Below are 16,610 nucleotides of genomic sequence, written 5' to 3'. Positions count from 1 at the left end.
CACTGGCTGGGCAGAGCACACAGGTACCCTCCCTTGCCACTACTCAGACGGATGTGTGGACAGAGGACTTTGGTCAGCAGCACCATTGACCTGGCAAACGTCCTAAGCATCATGGCTTGCGCAGGTGAAATGAACTGCACAGGGAGGATGAAAGTACTTCTCTTGTATCCAGGAGTTGCCCAGGAAGCAGCATGTGGGGTGAGAGCTTGTCGCCAGCCTTCGCCTGAGCAACAGCCAGTGCTTACTTATTCCAATGTTTCTTGAATGAATTACCTTTTCTTTTCCTCTGTGTCCCCCACCTCGTTTCATTTTAGAATATGACAAACACAAAAAAGGACATTTTACTATTTTTTATTGTAAAAACACAGTTCCCCAGATTTATATAAATAAGCCATACACGTAAAATACAATTACGTTCATCCCATCCTCCAGCACTGACAGCTTTAAAAAACGAAACAGGCTGAAAGAACACAAGTCGAAAAAGACACGAAGTCTCTGATGACCAAGTGATATCTCACATGACACCCCCAAAAACTGACAGAGAGGCATTCAAGCCTTGTGAAGAGTTCTCACCCACTCCCCATACATCATCGACTGCCTGTGTTTTAATGTTATCTGAGCGTGCAGTGGGTGAGAAAAGAGGGGGTAGTTTGCATAGCAACCTCCTACACCCAGGCAGCTCAGCTGTCGCACCTTCCCAAAGCAAGCAGGGAGGGGTACACTAAGTCTGCTTCCCTGTAACTAACACCTCCATGGACAACCCAAAGGGAGATCCTTGACACAACCAGTTTTCTACGGTTATCTTAGGAGGAAGAAAATGCTGTTAACATTGCCATTCAGAGGAGAGAGAGACATCGGTCAGAGCCATACCATGCAGTAGTGGGGAAGGCAGAGAAAACAACGTAGAACAAGTGGGAGGAAAAACACAGGGCTAGATAGCACCTTTTCTCTTTCGCCTCCCCCTCCTAGTGCTGCTGAATGGCTTTGTAGTGTCTCATGAGTTACCTATTCACCACCTCCTTCGTGCTTAGACTCAACTACCAAGGGAAGAGCCACAACCAGATGAGATATTCCCTGGACAAGGACAGGATAGCTTAGCACATACGCATACACACACGATATGTATCCCATGGGACTGATATGTCAGTATGAAAAAAATCTCTAAGTTTTACTATTAAAAATAAAGCCCCACCTCCAGACTGTACAAAACCTGTGACGAGAAAGAAGAATCTCTTGTATGCAGTGAGTCTGGGACCCAGCCAGATGTCATGAGCACTTCCAGACACATACAGCCAGGCTGCCACCAAAGAACATGTATAGCAGATTCTTCACCTCGTGAGTGATCTCAAAGCCAAAACCTTCCCCAATCACCACATGCCAGGAGGACCCAAATTTCTTGTCCATCATCTCTTTGATCATCTTGGCAGCACTCTGAAGAATAATAAGGAGAGTATAGGATGAGGCAGAGCAAGCAGTGAGCTTTTATGTAAAAATCCCCCAACTCTTCTCCCTTTAATGGGCTACTCAAGCCATAGGCAATAGGTATGGCAGCAGCACTGCAGGAACTGGAAGCTCCCTAGAGCTACGCTGAAGGGTTAAACAAGTTATTGTGTTTTCAGCAGCCTCCAACACAGCAAGCAAGAGAAATTAAAGATCTAGATCTAGTAATCACTTCTCATTCACACCAGTCTGAAGCAAGAGTTCACTCTTCGATGGTGATGGAGTTATGCTGGGTGCAGCAAGTATGAGAGGAGATTCAGGTCACTAAGCTGCAGCTATTTTTACAGGAGTTCATGTTTTTTTTCAGCTAGTTACCAAAACACTGAAACTAGGCCGGCTTTTAAAGGGGCTGCTTCTCCCAAATCACACCCTGCGTGAGCTAGAAAATGAAAGAGGAAGATATTTGCAGCAACATATGGTGTCTCAGCCAGGATGGGACAGAGGAATAAAGCAAAGCTTTATAGCTTTGTCTTGTTCCAGCACAGAGCTCCTCTGGCAACAAGCAGGCTGTGCCTTGCCCAAGGAGCAAGGCGTGTGTTCCTTTATCTTCAGTTCTCACATTTACAGGTAATCTTTCAAAATGCCATTAACTTCTGCCCTGCTGAATCCTGAAGAACAGACCCATGCTTTGGGAAGGGCCCTTCTTCACACAGTTCTGCACCAAGCCCTCAGGACAGAGGGCATTTTAAAAACCATAGAAGCATGTCATAAGTCAGGCAGGATCAGGAAGAAGGTGAGGTTTGTGAGAGAACATTGTTAAGTGACTAACCTCCATTCCCTGCGCTAAAGCAACATGCTATTACAGACCTTGCTGACAAAGGGAACCAAACGTGAGACTCCAGCCAAGCTGTCTTTGTCTTCTGCCCTGCTCAGTGCACAGAGTAATAGGAGGACAGTGTCTGACTCCATCACGCCCTACACCCTAGCTCTGCTCCTGAAGATTCCCCAAGCTGGTGCCGCAGTGTCTGAAGGCCAGCTGAATTGGGATTTGGCTAGTACCTCATTGTTGGTGGCATATTTCTCACAGGCCGTGACACACAGCTCCATGGCTTCCACACGCATCTCCTCTGGCATGTCCGTGTGCTGGAAAGAGCAAACAAGCAGAAGGAGCTAAGCCAAAATAAAAACCAGACGCAACACAGAACAGTAGGTAGCCCTTACATCACCCATGCTATAGCTGGGTACTATGGGGCGTGAGCAAAAGGAAACTAGCCCACGTGACTTCTAACGTCAGCTTCAGAGGGGAGAGCATCGCTAGTGACACGAGCTTGTCAGTACACCAAGCATCTCCACTGTTTCAGAGAGAGTAGTAAACATGAAAAAGGCTTATTACCTCACAATTTATCCATCCTTTCCTTTGTCCCAGCTGAACTGTTCTCTACCTAACACCAAGACTAGCATTAAGTAAGCGCAGCTTAAAGGAAGAGATAAACACATTTGTTAGTTTTTCTGTTATAAGATGAAGGGAATGAATGTTAATACTACTCCAACCATAGTCCTTAATTATTGCTATAAGCATAACAAAGAAGTCTAAATTACATAGCCTTCTCCTCCTCTTCTGCTATCTGATGGGCTAACAAAATCTTTTCCTCTAGCTCCTCTAAAAAAAACAAGCTGCATGTAGTATCCTGAACACAAAGGAGGGCTCCAAAGGCAGCACGTTCAGTCCAGAAGGAGATGGATCACAGAAAAGCTACTTTGCCCCGGGCTTCCTCTGGCTGACAGAAGGAACAATAGTGCTAATAAATTTGCTTGCCAGAAGTCAAGGACAGGGAAAAAGTGGTGTGATGACTGGGAACCCTACACATGACTATCAGTACATGCTTGCATTCTCACAGCAGCTTGGCAGTGGGAGACACTGTAGTTTGGGAGGTTGGCAGGAATGAAACAGAATTTCATATGTGTATTTTAACAGTGGTAAACATGCAACCCATCCCTCCTCTTACCCTAATCAGTGGAAAGCTGTGAAGCCTTTTATAATCAGCTTCCTCCTTCTTCCCCTCCCCGGTGTCTGCCATGGTCCTTCCACAGTGACCCCGGGAAGGGGTGGAAGGCCTGCCGGGGGCCCAGCAAGGTGCTGCGCTGCAGGCAGTGAAGAGACACAGAACTCTGAGGACACAGGCAGTACAGCTTCAAGAGGAGCAGAAACTTCTTGGCCCAGAGGACACTGCTTAAAAAAAAAGAAAAACAAGTCATGAAAGAGAAAGTAAGCTTTGAATGACAATGAAAGGCCAATAACATTATTATGAGAATATTGTCCCTACCATCTCAGTTAATTACTGTTTCTCAGTATCTTTTTCACACACCATGCACTTAGCGAGCTATCTTACAGAATATTAATGCGGTCAAGTTTTAAAAATGTATCATTTTCCATAAATGAGACTCCAAGAACACAGCGCTTCCCAGAAGTACCAATCCAGCACGAGGCAAGGGCCAAGTCAGGATGCTGCTTCCCACAAGCGATGAGAGAACAGTATGTCAACCATTATCTCTATCATCTAATTCCAAAAGGATTTTCCCAGGACACACTACTGTCTGCAAGAGTTTCAAAGTGTGTTTGACAAAGGGTAAGTGTATTTTAGGAATACGATTAGTGTACACATCAGCACATCACTGTTGAACAGCAACGTCTCGCTCCGTTTTAGGGCACTTCCCAGCATTTGTCAGCTGGGGAGGACCACATCAGATAATGCTGGACTGCTCCAGGCCTGTTTGCCAGCTAGCCTCTACCTGGGCAATGCAGAGTCCCAGCACTGTCTGACTGGCAAATTCATAACATTTCACCGCGGCCTTCTGTCTGGTTCTCTCATCCAGAAAAAAAAAAAAGTACCTTCCTCTCCTATTCAGAGAGGGCAAGAGCGACCATACATTAAAGGAAGAATAGAAGAAACATGCTCTAACTAGCCCCGACCACCGACCCCGAACCGCAGGGGGGCAGAGCAGCCTGGCACAGCCGGCCGCAGCAGGACAAGCCCCGGCAGCCGCTTTCACGCCTGACTTCTCCCCCGGGGCCCCAGACCTACGCAGGTCGCCTGGAGCTGCCCCGCGGGCCCGGGGGGAACCGCCGACGGGCCATTTCAGCGGTGGAAGGACATTGCGGGGGGGAGGGGTTGCAGCCAGACCCGCCGCAGGCATCAAAGCCCCCCGCGGGCCACCGAGGGGCCCCACGGAGAGCGGAAGTGGAGGGGAAAGAGAGAGAAGGAGGGAGAGAGAGAGAGAGAGAGAGAGGGAGAGAGGGAGAGAGAGACAGGGACAGGGCGGGCCGCGCGCATGCGCAGGAGACCCCTCCCCCGGCGCGGCCCAGCCTAGCCCGCCACCCTCAGCCCGCGGAAGCCTGAAGATCACAGCGGGGGGGGGGGAGTCGGTAACCGGAGCGGCGGAAGGGGGAGCGCAGCCCCGGGAGGGCGAGGAGGGGCGGCAGGGAAGGAGCCGGCCTCACCTGCTGCGGCGCCGCCGCGGTTGCTAAGGAAAGAACCGTGGTTGTCGTAGCAACCAGCGCCGGAAGTCCCGCCTCCCCGTCTCCCATTGGCTGGGAGCGAGGAGCCCGGCGCACGTTATTGGTGACTCGCGTTGCCGGGTGACGGAGGGGGCTTTGAGGTGGTGGGGGCGTCCTCGGCGGGCCTGCCCGCGGGGGTAGCGTGGGGAGGGGAGGGGAGGAGAGGGGGTCCCGCTGCTCCCCTCGGTGCCTTGCGGGGCAAAAACGGGACCGGGGCCGCGCTGCCCCCCGCGCAGCGCCTTCCCGGCAGCTCGGGGCCGGGGCAGCGCTGCCCTCCCCGCTACCACCACCCCTGAAAGATGGCGGCCGCCCCTTTCCGCTGCGGTGGTGTCGGGCGCCCGGGCCCAATCAGGGCCGAGACACCCACCTTCCCCCCCCCCCCCAAACCGGGTGCGGAGCCCTGGCCGGCCCCCGCGGTCCAGGGGGCGGCAGGAGCCTCGCTGTCCATGGGATGGGCTAGGCCCAGCCGCCATTTTGTTGGTGTGGGGCAGCTGCAGGCTGGGTGGCGGCTGCGTTTCGGCGGCTGCGGCCTGCTCTCTGCTCCTAACGAGGCCGCTGCTTTGGGGACGGTTATGCTGAAGCGCCTTCCTGCTGACAGCTCATGGGAGCGCTTTTCAAGCAAAGCAGGGCGGTTGTGAAGCCCTTTCATGGTGTTTTTAGTCACGCTGAGGTATTTTGTGAGTGATGTTTGCTTTTTCGTCTTTCTTGCTCGCTTAAAAGGGGAAAACGGAATATTCAGGAAGAAGCGTTCAACAGCAGTGACTTCACTTTGGAGAACCTGATAACATTGCTTGTAGGTTGACAACCACACATCATTTGATTGCTCTGCTGAGCACGGGCTTGAAGGTCACTCACTGTTTTTTTTCTTTGTTTTAATTTGACATGCATCAGGCCACTGCTTATGAACCACCAAAAAAGTGGCACTTGAGAAAGGACTTATAGCAAGAATAAGATAGATACAAACAAGAGAGATCAAGGATTGGCTTTCAGCCGGATGAGATGAGGCACAAAGGTGGGCGTGGGCAACGAACTTGAAGGGCCTTGAGAACCCGAACTGGAGGGGACCCCCCCCCCCCTTAGTGAAGATCTTGAGCGGGGTGTCACAATGGCACAAAATATAGCTCTGCTGGTCTTTGGAGAGTTGACTGTAATGGAAAATTAATATGGCTAAGGTACAGTGTGACTATAAATGCAATAGCTATTCCTAAATTACTCATGTGTGAACATTATTATCCTGAAATAAGACGCTTGTTCTTATTTAATTTAAGCCCATTTACATCCACTTAAGACTTGTCTGTATGAGGAGATTGATCAGAATAGTGACTGCAGCATAAATTATTCTGCAGAGGCTAGTCCAGAATAGCTGTTAATGTCAGTGCTGATGTAGAGATTTGATCTGGTACTTTGCTTTCTGACCTCAGTTCTTTCATAAATTCTCTGTGTAGACAAGTCCCTCACTGTGTGACACTTCCTGAGCAGGATTAGGAGCTGCTAGGAGAGAATGTTGTCTCCTACAGTAAAGAAGGATCATTTCGCCCTTGTCTTAGGCTTGAAAAATGGGTTTCAAGGAGATTTTCATGACCAGCATTTTTAATCTAAAGAGTTCAGATGCGCTTTCTGGCTAGGCGGGCTGCAAAGGACGAGCTCTGAGCCGCACCAGTACCTGAACCACTTTATACCTGGGGGCATAATATTTTTTCTGATTTAAAATGATTTTTGAGTGGTTTTAGCTGTCGCTCTAAAAAGCGAGAATAAGTATCGGTGTAGTTTGGGGAAGTGCAGGTTTTTGTGTGTATTTATTGTAAATTAAATGGGAGAGGCAACGGTTCATATATTCATGTTGATGCAGCTGGAAAAAAAGGAGACAATAACGCAGAGCTCTCAGAGGGTGAGAATGGGTCATGGTTTTGGAAGTAGCTGCTATAACACTAAGCCTGTGCCTACATGCCTCTCTCCACATGGTCTTTACATTTGTACTCTCTGCTTGCTTTGAGGGTTTCCATGACTCTAAGCTGTCTAGGAAATCCTTGTTCTCTCTGCAATGATGCATCTCTGCATCCTGCTAGCCAAACACTAGTTGCTTCTAAACTAGAGCTTAAGCTGTTTCTGGGGGGTCTAGGTTTGTATTATTCTGAAAATGCAGGTGAAGAAGCAGCAAGCTCCAGGATAATACCAAGGGGAAAAACTTATACAAACCTCCAAACGTTGAGCATAATGCCTGGGTTTCCATGAGGGTATATTCTTGTCCTGCAGGTTGGCTCGTGGGCCTGATCTTTCATATGGTCTTCTTTGCTGTGTGTCTACTAAAAAAGAAGCACTTCCTTTCTGGGGAGGAAAAAAGTGGAGGATAAAGGAGCTGGACGTTCTTCTTACCCCTGCTAGCATATGAGGAAGTCTTCTTTCCTCACCATAATATTCAAGCTCACCACTGCATCTTTTGCTGTGTAGCTGTAGGGAAGACATTACCTCTGTAGTAGGAGGTGGCAGTGAATCTTACTAGGGCCTGTGAAGGTTATTTTCCTGACAAAGCAGCCGTGGAAGCACTGGAGCTGTCTGTAGGCTCCGAAAGACAATGCTGCAGTGATCACTTTTCGTTTCCCTTCTCAACTGCCAGTGACAGAAATCAAGTGCTGCCTTCTGTCCCTCTTATTCTTTTACAACTGCACTCCCTTGTGTAGTCTGTGCTGATTCCTTCTCCTTTTCTACAATCATTGGCCTCTCAGAATGAGGCAGATGTAACACTAAAATTGTCAGGAGACAGATGAAGGCTGGGAGATTTTTTTTTCTTTCTTTCTTTCAGGGAGATAATTAGGAAAAGATTCTCCGGGAGGAAGAAGATCTTTCCATCATTACTTTTATCTCTAGGCAGCTACTCTAATCTCTCCAGGGATACAGTGCTTTCAAGCATCATATTCTCTCTCTTTTTTTTTTAATGCTTTAATCTTTATGTAGTTCACCCACTTCTGCTACTAAGCAGCAAGTCGGAGAGAAATGGTGTTTTCATGCGCATATGTGTTTGTTTGTGTATGTGCTTGAATGAGCACGCATGCGCATTTGACTTTGAGTTCAATTAAATGTACTTTAGTTCTGATCGATGTGTCCACAGGGAATGTATCTCTAGGGATATGCTGAGACTATTTGCAAGAATTATTAATCAGCAGCTTCTTGGTTAAAGATAAGAAAAAAAAATATGGCCAAACCAAAATACCAGAGGGTCCGAAGTTAGGAACTCCATATATTTTGTTTGTAATGGATGATAATAATGGAACTGCAAAGTAGAGATGTCCCCTGAAGAAGGAGAGCATCAAGTTGGCTTGTTCTCGTCTGCTGTGGTGTGGCAAAATGTGGGAAGCTGCTTTTCTGAGCCAGTGAGTGTAGGGCTTCTTCTGTTGGCTGCCTCTTTCCAAAATCAAAGGCCTGTCACAGCTTTATTGGGCTAACGCATACCAGTTCTCTAGATACTAGTACAAGAGGGAGATCTATGGATATCTTCAAATTGGTCATTCTTTACTTCCCATATTGAATGGCCAGACATCTGTAAATAAAGGTGGTTCTTTAGCACAGGTTGAGACCAAGGGTTGAATTCACACCTCTGGATCTGTAACTATTTCTTTCTTATTTGCCACTAAAGACAAATTGAAACTCTCTTAGCCCTTTGCCAATTACAATGAAATACATTAAATAAGTATTGTTTAACGCACATCACTGTTTTGTGGTGGCTAGCGTACTCCTTAGCTGAGAAATGGAAATGTAACTGCTCATTATGAGATTTTAAAATATATACACATATGTAAAAGTTTTTCTTTTTTTTAATAATGCCAATCGACTGTTAGTCTTTGCTTTTTGCCAGTGCCAACAGAAAGACCCCAAAACCAGCCAAAGGAGAAAGTGGGCACAGGGCTTGTACTTTTGCCTGCTTTGAGATGGTCTCCATCCCTGGCCATAGAAGAGTACACTACTGATTGACTCTTCTTCAGGTGGAGGGGATCCTCAAATTCTCTCTTTTCCTGTACGTGGCCTTCCCCACTGCATCTCAAATTAGGCTGACCCAGGTTCCTCTGTCAGTTTTGGGACCCTGTCACCCTCCCTGTGGTGACAGGCCCTGGTGGTGCTCAGCTTGTAGGGCATTCAGCTGCCCTGCAGCTCATCTACCCTCTGAGATGAAGCAGCAGGATGGAAAAAATTGGATAAAACTGTCCTGCATGTCAGCTGTAGCCCAAGGGCTGGATGCTGCTCTGCGTGAAAGCCTTTGTAGTACGTGACCTTGGGCACTATCAAAGGACCCAGGTGAGGAACTTGGTGTGTGTTGAGGCCTGCTCTGCAGCCTGTCCTGGGAGGCAAGACGGTCTTGGCTTGCTGGAGGAGCTCTCAAGAGGCCCATAGTGATGTCAAAGCCGTGTTTCCCTAGGATTGGAGTCTGGCCACATTGCTCTTAGCTCAGGGAAGGCAGGTGAGGTGCTGATGTGGATCAGTGTCCCTGATGTATGGGAACAGATAGAAAGTAGTCTGGCCCTTGACTCAGTTCTCAACTGCTTCAGAGGAAACAGCAAACTACTTTGTGATGGCTGGATCCCCTCTTCTGCTGGGAGAGGGGGGCGTTATCCTGTGATGGGCAAAGCACTGCAGAGCCCAAGTGTATCCCACATTATCAATTACTACTAGTAACAGCTACTTCCATTACTGCAATAATAGAATCAGTGAGTAGGGGGTGTTTCTGTTGGCAGATGCTTTGGAAGCATGGCATGTTCCTTGTTTGAATGCTGCACGAGTCTTAATGAGGCTTCCTGGCTCTGGCAGGATGGAGAAATGCAGGGAGGCAATTAAGGCAGCTCCCCATTGCTAGGGCAGTGCAGGTAACAGGGCTTTTGGCGGGTCATCTCCTGAGGAGTAAGCACAGGCTGATTTGACCTGGTTTAAGGGGACACTGGTTTGATATGGCATAGAGAGCTGTAACTGACAAGCCTGAAGTTTGAGGCAGCCAATGTAGGGGAGCATCCCAGCCCCAGAGCTGCAGGAGCTCCCCAAAGCACACCCTGATGGGGGAATCCAAGCTGCCTCACTCAGAAGCCAGTGTCCCCAGGGAGGCAGAGACTGCAGTGCTGACTGTGCCCTCCATAAAGCCAGGCAGGGCTGGAAGGCTTTGGAAATGGCAGTGATTTCTTCTCAACCTGCTAATTAATTGTTTAAGCCCTCTGCTGTGAATATTTTCAGTTGGGTCTGAACTGGTGTATGCTGAATGACAGAATGGCCAAGGTTGGAAGGGACCTTGGGAGATCATCTAGTCCAACCTGCCTGCTCAAGCAGGGTCCTCTAGAGCATATTGCCCAGGATCCCATCCAGTTGGGTTTTGAATATCTCCAGCGAAGGAGACTCCACTACCTCTCTGGACAACCTATTCCAATGCTCTGTCACCCTCACAGTGAAGAAGTTTTTCCTCATGTTCAGACGGAACTTCCTGTGGTTCATTTGTGCCCGTTGTCTCTTGTCCTGTCACTGGGCTCCATGGAGAAGAGTCTGGCCCCATCCTCTTGACACCCCCCCCCCCCCTTCAGATACTTGTACACCCTGATGAGATCCCCTCTCAGTCTTCTCTTCTCCAGGCTACACAGGCCCAGCTCTCTCAGCCTTTCTTCAGAGGAGAGACGCTCCAGTCCCCTCATCATCTTTGTAGCCCTCCGCTGCATTCTCTCCAGGAGTGCCGTGTCTCTCTTGTACTGGGGAGCCCAGAACTGGACAGAGTACTCCAGACGTGGCCTCACCAGGGCTGAGTAGAGGTGGAGGATCACCTCCCTCGACCTGCTGGCAACACTCTTGGTAATGGCCCCCAGGATACCATTGGCCCTCCTGGCCACAAGGGCACGTTGGTGGCTCGTGCTTAATTTGTTGTCCACCAGCACTCCCAGGTCCTTCTCAGCAGAGCTGCTTTCCAGCAGGTCAACCCCCAGCCTGTACTGGTGCATGGGATTATTCCTCCCCAGGTGCAGGACCCTGCACTTGCCTTTGTTGAACTTCATGAGGTTCTTCTCTGCCCAACTCTCCAGCCTGTCCAGGTCCCTCTGAATGGCAGCACAGCCTTCTGGTGTGCCAGCCACTCCCCCCAGTTTCGTATCATCAGCCAACTTGCTGAGGGTGCACTCTGTCCCTTCCTCCAGGTGATTGATGAATACATTGAACAAGACTGGACCCAGGACTGACCCCTGGGGGACATCACTAGCTACAAGCCTCCAACTAGACTCCGCACCACTGACCACAACCCTCTGAGCTCTGCCATCTAGCCAGTTCTCACTGGCCACTCATCTAACCCACACTTCCTGAGTTTCCCTATGAGGATGAGATGGGAGACAGTGTCAGAAGCCTTGCTGAAGTCCAGGGAGACAACATCCACTGCTTTGCCCTCATCTAACCAGCCAGTCATTCCATCAGAGAAGGCTATCAGTTTAGTCAAGCATGATTTCCATTTGTGAATCCATGCTGACTACTCCTGATCACCTTCTTGTCCTCCACATGCTTAGAGATGGCCTCCAGGAGGAGCTGTTCTATCACCTTTCCAGGGATGGAGGGGAGGCTGACAGGCCTGGAGTTTCCTGGCTCCTCCTCCTTGCCCTTTTGGGAGGCTGGAGTGACATTGGCTTTCTTCCAGTCCTCAGGCACCTCTCCTGTTCTCCAGGACCTTTCAAAGAGGATGGAGAGTGGCCTAGTGATAACATCCACCAGCTCTCTCAGCACTCATGGGTGCATCCCATCAGGGCCCATGGATTTGTGGATGTCAAGTTTGGACAAAAGATCTCTAACCTGATCCTCCTCAACCAAGGGAGGGTCTTCCTTTCTCCAGCCTTCCTCTCTTGTCTCCAAGGTCTGGGAGTCCTGAGGGCTGGCCTTAGCAGTAAAGACTGAAGCAAAGAAGGCATTCAGTAACTCTGCCTTTTCTGTATCCTTCGTCACCAGGGCACCCGCCCCATTCAGCAGCAGGCCCACATTTTCCCTAGTCTTCCTTTTGCTACTGATGTATTCGAAGCAGCCCTTCTTGTTGTCCTTGACATCCCTTGCCAGATTTAATTCTAAATGGGCCTTAGCCTTCCTTGTCGCATCCCTGCACACTCTGACAATATCCCTATGTTCCTCCCAAGTGGCCTGTCCCCTTTTCCACATTCTGTGGACTTCCTTCTTGTGTTGGAGTTTTGCCAGGAGTTCCTTGCTCATCCATGCAGGTCTCCTGCCCGCTTTGCTTGACTTCTTACTCAGAAGGATGCACTGCTCTTGAGCCTGGAGGAGGTGATGCTTGAATATGAACCAGCTTTCTTGGACCCCTCTTCCTGCTAGGGCCCTACCCCATGAGATTCCCCTAAGTAGGTCCCTGAAGAGGCCTAAGCTTGCTCTCCTGAAGTCCAGGGTTGCCATCTTACTTATTGCCCTGCTCCCTTCTCATAGGATCCTGAACTCCACCATCTCATGGTCACTGCAGCCAAGGCTGCCCCCAACCTTCTCATCTCCAACCAGACCTCCTTTGTTTGTTAGGACAAGGTCTAGCATTGCACCTCTCCTTGTTGGCCACCTGGGTCAAGAAATCATCATCAATGCTTTGCAGGAACCTCTTTGACTGTTTGTGTCTAGCTGTGCTCTCTTCCCAGCAGCTGTCAGGGTGCTTGAAGTCTCCCATGAGAACCAGGGCCTGTGATCATGAAGCTACTTCCAGCTGTCTGTAGAAGGCCTCACCCACTTCCTCTTCCTGATCAGGTGGCCTGTAGTAAACCCCCACCACTGTGTCACCCATGTTGGCCCACCCTTTAATCCTTACCCATAAGTTCTGATCCGCCCCTGGGCAGAGCTCCATACATTCTAGTTGCTCTCTCACATAAAGAGCAACTCCACCACCTCGCCTTCCTGGCCTGTCTTTCCTAAAAAGCACATAGCCATCCATGACAGCATTCCAGTCATGTGAACTATCCCATCATGTCTCTAACTGCAATGAGATCATGGCCTTGCGACTGCACACAGATCTCTAATTCTTCCTGCTTATTTCCCATGCTATGTGCATTGGTGTACAGGCATTTCAGAGAGCCAAATGAGCATGCAGGCTTCCCAGGAGAGGTGCAAGAGGATCCTCCATAGCCACGTCCCATGCTGACTCCCCTGGCTGCATGCGCCTGCTGGAGGCATCCTGACTTGAGCAGTGTTTTACTGACTACCATGTCACTATACCATTCCTCTTCCTCCATCTATCCTAGTTTAAAGCCCTCCTTACCAGGCTGGCCAACCTGTTGGCAAAGATGCTCGTGCCCCACTTAGTGAGGTAGATCCCATCGCTCCCCATCAGCTGTTGATCTTCAGACAGAGTTCCATGGTCATAGAAACCAAAACCCTGTTGCCAACACCAGTAGAGCAGCCAGTTGTTAATTTGGAAAATCCATTTTCTCCTCAATACCCCCTCACACAGGGAAGGACAGAAAGAGGAGAAGGTGACTGGGCTCCCCAGACCCTTGCCCACCATCCCCAGAGCTCTGAAATCCTGTTTGATGGTATCCAATTTGCCCTTGGTGTTATTAGTGCCCACATGGAAGAGCAGCAGAGGGTAGTAGTCTGATGCATGGACAAGCCTCGGCAGTCTTTCCATGACCTCTCTTATTCGAGCCCCTGGCAGGCAGCAAACCTCTCTGGACAAGAGGTCAGGTCGGCAGATAGGTGCCTCTGTCCCTGCAGCAGGGAGCCACCCGCAACAATCACTCGCTGCTTCTTCCGGGTGTTCCTGCACGGCACAGGGTCTGACAGGCCAGTTGCTTCCCTTGGAGCCATGCCCAGCTCCTCCTCAGCCTGGAGGGCATAAAACCTGTTCCTCAAAGGCAAGTTTTCAGGAGGAGCAAGAGCCTTTCTCCTTCTAGGAGAGGTCACCAGCTTCCAGCCCTCTTCAATAGCGTTATGATGTACCGTTACACAGGGTACAGAGCCCTCCGGCAACTCCGCTGCAGTGCGGGGCAGGGACTCCTGGAACTGCACAGTCTCTGAGAATACCCTGTCAATCTCCCGCTCATCTTCTCGGATGCTACACAGCTGTGTGCAAGGCCTGGCTCTTATATATAGGCCTCTGCCTAGCAGTGACTCACAGGGTGCTTGACCTCCCCTACCCACCCAATCAAGGGCCACCTGTATCAAAGGCCCTAACTCTCTCTGATCAGGGGCAACCAAGAGAGCTCATTAGCAGCAGCTACACCTAGCTAGAGCTTCCCAGCAGAAGTTAAGGCCTCCTGTAGTTGTCTTTGCCTAGCTCTCCTTTCTTGCTAGCAGCAACCACCATCTAGTTCCTTGGGGGTCCCCAGAAAGCCTCCACAACTTCCAACAAGGTCCACAAAAGGTCCAAGCAGAGCCCAGACACTGCTGTGCAAACTGCTGAGTCTGACAGCTGTATCTGTTAACTGCGCTCTCTCCCTTTTTTGGATTTTTTTTAATTATTTATTTTTTTGAGGCATGCTAAACTCTTGGCCTGTGGTAAACCCTGTGGCAGTGAGTTTCACAGATTAGCAAAGCACTAGTAGGAAAAAGCAGTCCCTTTCATCCCATCAAAATGTGTTGTCTTTGAACATCCTCTTAATGGGAGGATATAAAGGAGTACTCGGGCAGTTTTCTCTGGCACATTCATCCATCTTTCTCCCTCTGCCATTGCCTCTTATGTCAGCCCTCCTTTGAACTGCCAGTCCTGTCTGCCTCTCATGAGAGTGCCATTGCCTCTGCTCTTTTCAGGACTTCTAGGGACTCCTTCCTTTCCTCCTGCCTCCTCCTCCTTTTTTTGTTTTGAGAAGGGCTATCCAGGACACAACGCAGCATCCAAGGTGAGCACATGTATCATAACGTCAAAACATTCTCAGTGCAATTTTTGAGATTTCCTTCCTTAACCATCCTAAGAATGACTTTGTTTTTCTTTACCTCTGCTGCGCATGGAGCATTGTTTTTTCAGTGAGATGCCATTAGATTCAGGTCTTTTACTAAGTGGCTCTGTTTAATTTAAAAGCCAGTAATCTGTGTAAGTCTTCACAATTATTCATTCCAGGCAGCAACAGCTTTGATTTGTTGTCTCCTATCATCTCCTCTAAGCAATTGGCCTTTGAAGCCCTGCTACAGGTTTTCAGTTCTTGCAGGACTCCAGCTAACCAGAAAATTGTACCTTCTCTCTTTTCTGCTCCGCTGCAGATCAGTAACAAGCAGCCACTGCTCCCCACAGAGCATTAGGGTTGGGGCCAACCGATTCCAGGTTGGAAATGAAATATTTATGCCTACCCTTGATTTTTTCTGTCTCTCAACCAGTTCTAATCTCCACGTAATGACTTAGTTTCCTTAAGAGCCTTATATGGAGGAGTTTGCCTTAAGCTTTTAAAATGTCTGCATAAATTATATCAGTCAGTCCTCCTCTATCCCCTGTTTTGCTGAACTGCCTCTAAAACTCTGGGGAGAGAGGATTCCCCCCTGCAGAAAGAAGCCATGCTGCCAGGCTCCTGTTTTCACTCGCTCATGTACGTCCTTTTATCATTTGAGCTCCAATTGCTATTTCAGCTCCATGCTAGGGGCTGCAGTTTTCTGGGGAACCAGCCAGTGCTTCCTTTCTGCATCCCAAAAGTGACGGATCTGTGCAGGGATGCGGCTGGGGGTTAGCTATTGTGCCAGCCTGGTCTGTAGGGGAGGCTCAGGACAGTTAAAATCCCTGCCTGAGCATCTCTGGTCCCCATCTCTCTCTCTTAACCCTTTCAAGGATATTTTTGCACAGATTTCACTGTGGGCTGGATTTCTGGAGTGAGGAGGAGACATGTTTGCTGCTGGCACCCTACAGCAGTGGCCGGGCTGTTTCCATCCTTCACTTGCTGTTTATCCTCCTGCAGGTCTTCTGCCTTGGCCGTCAGCCCCTAAGGCCCCCATGGGGAGTTTCTGCCATCTTAATAGAGTTTTTTAAACTGGTGCCCCCTTAGTTTATCTCTGCTTCAGTTTGAGATCTCAGCAGTAGTTTTGGACAATTCCTCCTCCGAAAGGTGGATGTCCTGATTATTCCACTATTACTTAGGTGCACAAGCAGGGGTTACATGTTGAACCCACTCCTGTTAGTGATGTGGGAGTCGGACTCGAGCTCAGTAAAGTCCTTGGGCATATGCTTTTGCTAAAGGATATATTCAGATTTTATTTTATTTTTTATTTTTTTGCTTGAAAAAGAGAACTTTGAGGAGATATGCTGAAGGGCTTAAGGTGACAGCCACAGAGTTTGTTTAATGTCTAAAATTTCCCCCAGAATGAGCAGTGGGAGCCAGGGGACAGTGCTGGCACAGAGAGGAGTCCCCACTACAAGCCCTGCAAGGGGAAGGCCATAGGGAAAACTAGGTGCTCCAGTTTTATGCTCTACTTTATCCAATTATTGGTGAGATTGTGCCTTTGCTAGGAGAAACACAACCTGCTGAGGGGGAAAAGCTTCATGCAGGCCTGGCCACTGACTGCTCTAGAATAGCCTGCTCCAAGAATTGTGCCTGCAGCCCTCATCCTAGGGCAAACCAGGTTGTATGTAGGTAGGTCAGTAGCTCATTAGTAATGCTTAATGAGATTTATAGCCCACACGAGCTCCTTGACATCACGCTCTGACCTAGAG

The 16,610-nt window shown here is 49.2% G+C and overlaps 1 protein-coding gene across 5 annotated transcripts; it reads right to left on the bottom strand.

Annotated features, from left to right (window-relative positions):
- Nucleotides 1-335: 335 nt before the first annotated feature.
- Nucleotides 336-5,352, bottom strand: DNAL4 (dynein axonemal light chain 4). Of its 5 annotated transcripts, none has more exons than XM_068941863.1 (4): nucleotides 4,940-5,352; nucleotides 3,447-3,667; nucleotides 2,500-2,583; nucleotides 336-1,431 (listed from the first exon to the last, which is right to left on the bottom strand). In XM_068941863.1, exons 2-4 carry the CDS (start codon nucleotides 3,516-3,518, stop codon nucleotides 1,267-1,269), a joined length of 321 nt encoding a protein of 106 aa, XP_068797964.1. In that variant the 5' UTR covers nucleotides 3,519-3,667; nucleotides 4,940-5,352; the 3' UTR covers nucleotides 336-1,266. The 5 variants fall into 5 exon arrangements, with proteins under 5 accessions (XP_068797964.1, XP_068797970.1, XP_068797975.1 ...); XM_068941869.1 differs by having other exon boundaries at nucleotides 3,447-3,670; nucleotides 4,940-5,327; XM_068941874.1 differs by having other exon boundaries at nucleotides 4,524-4,946.
- Between the last annotated feature and the right edge of the window lie 11,258 nt (nucleotides 5,353-16,610).

Source organism: Struthio camelus, chromosome 1 (genome assembly GCF_040807025.1).
Source record: "Struthio camelus isolate bStrCam1 chromosome 1, bStrCam1.hap1, whole genome shotgun sequence".
Classification (NCBI taxonomy): Eukaryota; Metazoa; Chordata; class Aves; order Struthioniformes; family Struthionidae; genus Struthio; species Struthio camelus.
The sequence above is the reverse complement of the archived record's forward strand: the minus strand, read 5'-3'. Positions and strand labels throughout refer to the sequence as shown.

What these genes read in the sequence shown, in the direction of transcription:
- DNAL4 (XM_068941863.1), bottom strand. Translation starts at nt 3,518, where the DNA reads ATGGCAGACACCGGGGAGGGGAAGAAGGAGGAAGCTGATTATAAAAGG. An exon ending in ACAGCTTTCCACTGATTAGG is followed by an intron (nt 2,584 to 3,446) that starts GTAAGAGGAGGG and finishes TGCTCTTTCCAG; the next exon opens with CACACGGACATGCCAGAGGA. An exon ending in AATATGCCACCAACAATGAG is followed by an intron (nt 1,432 to 2,499) that starts GTACTAGCCAAA and finishes ATTATTCTTCAG; the next exon opens with AGTGCTGCCAAGATGATCAA.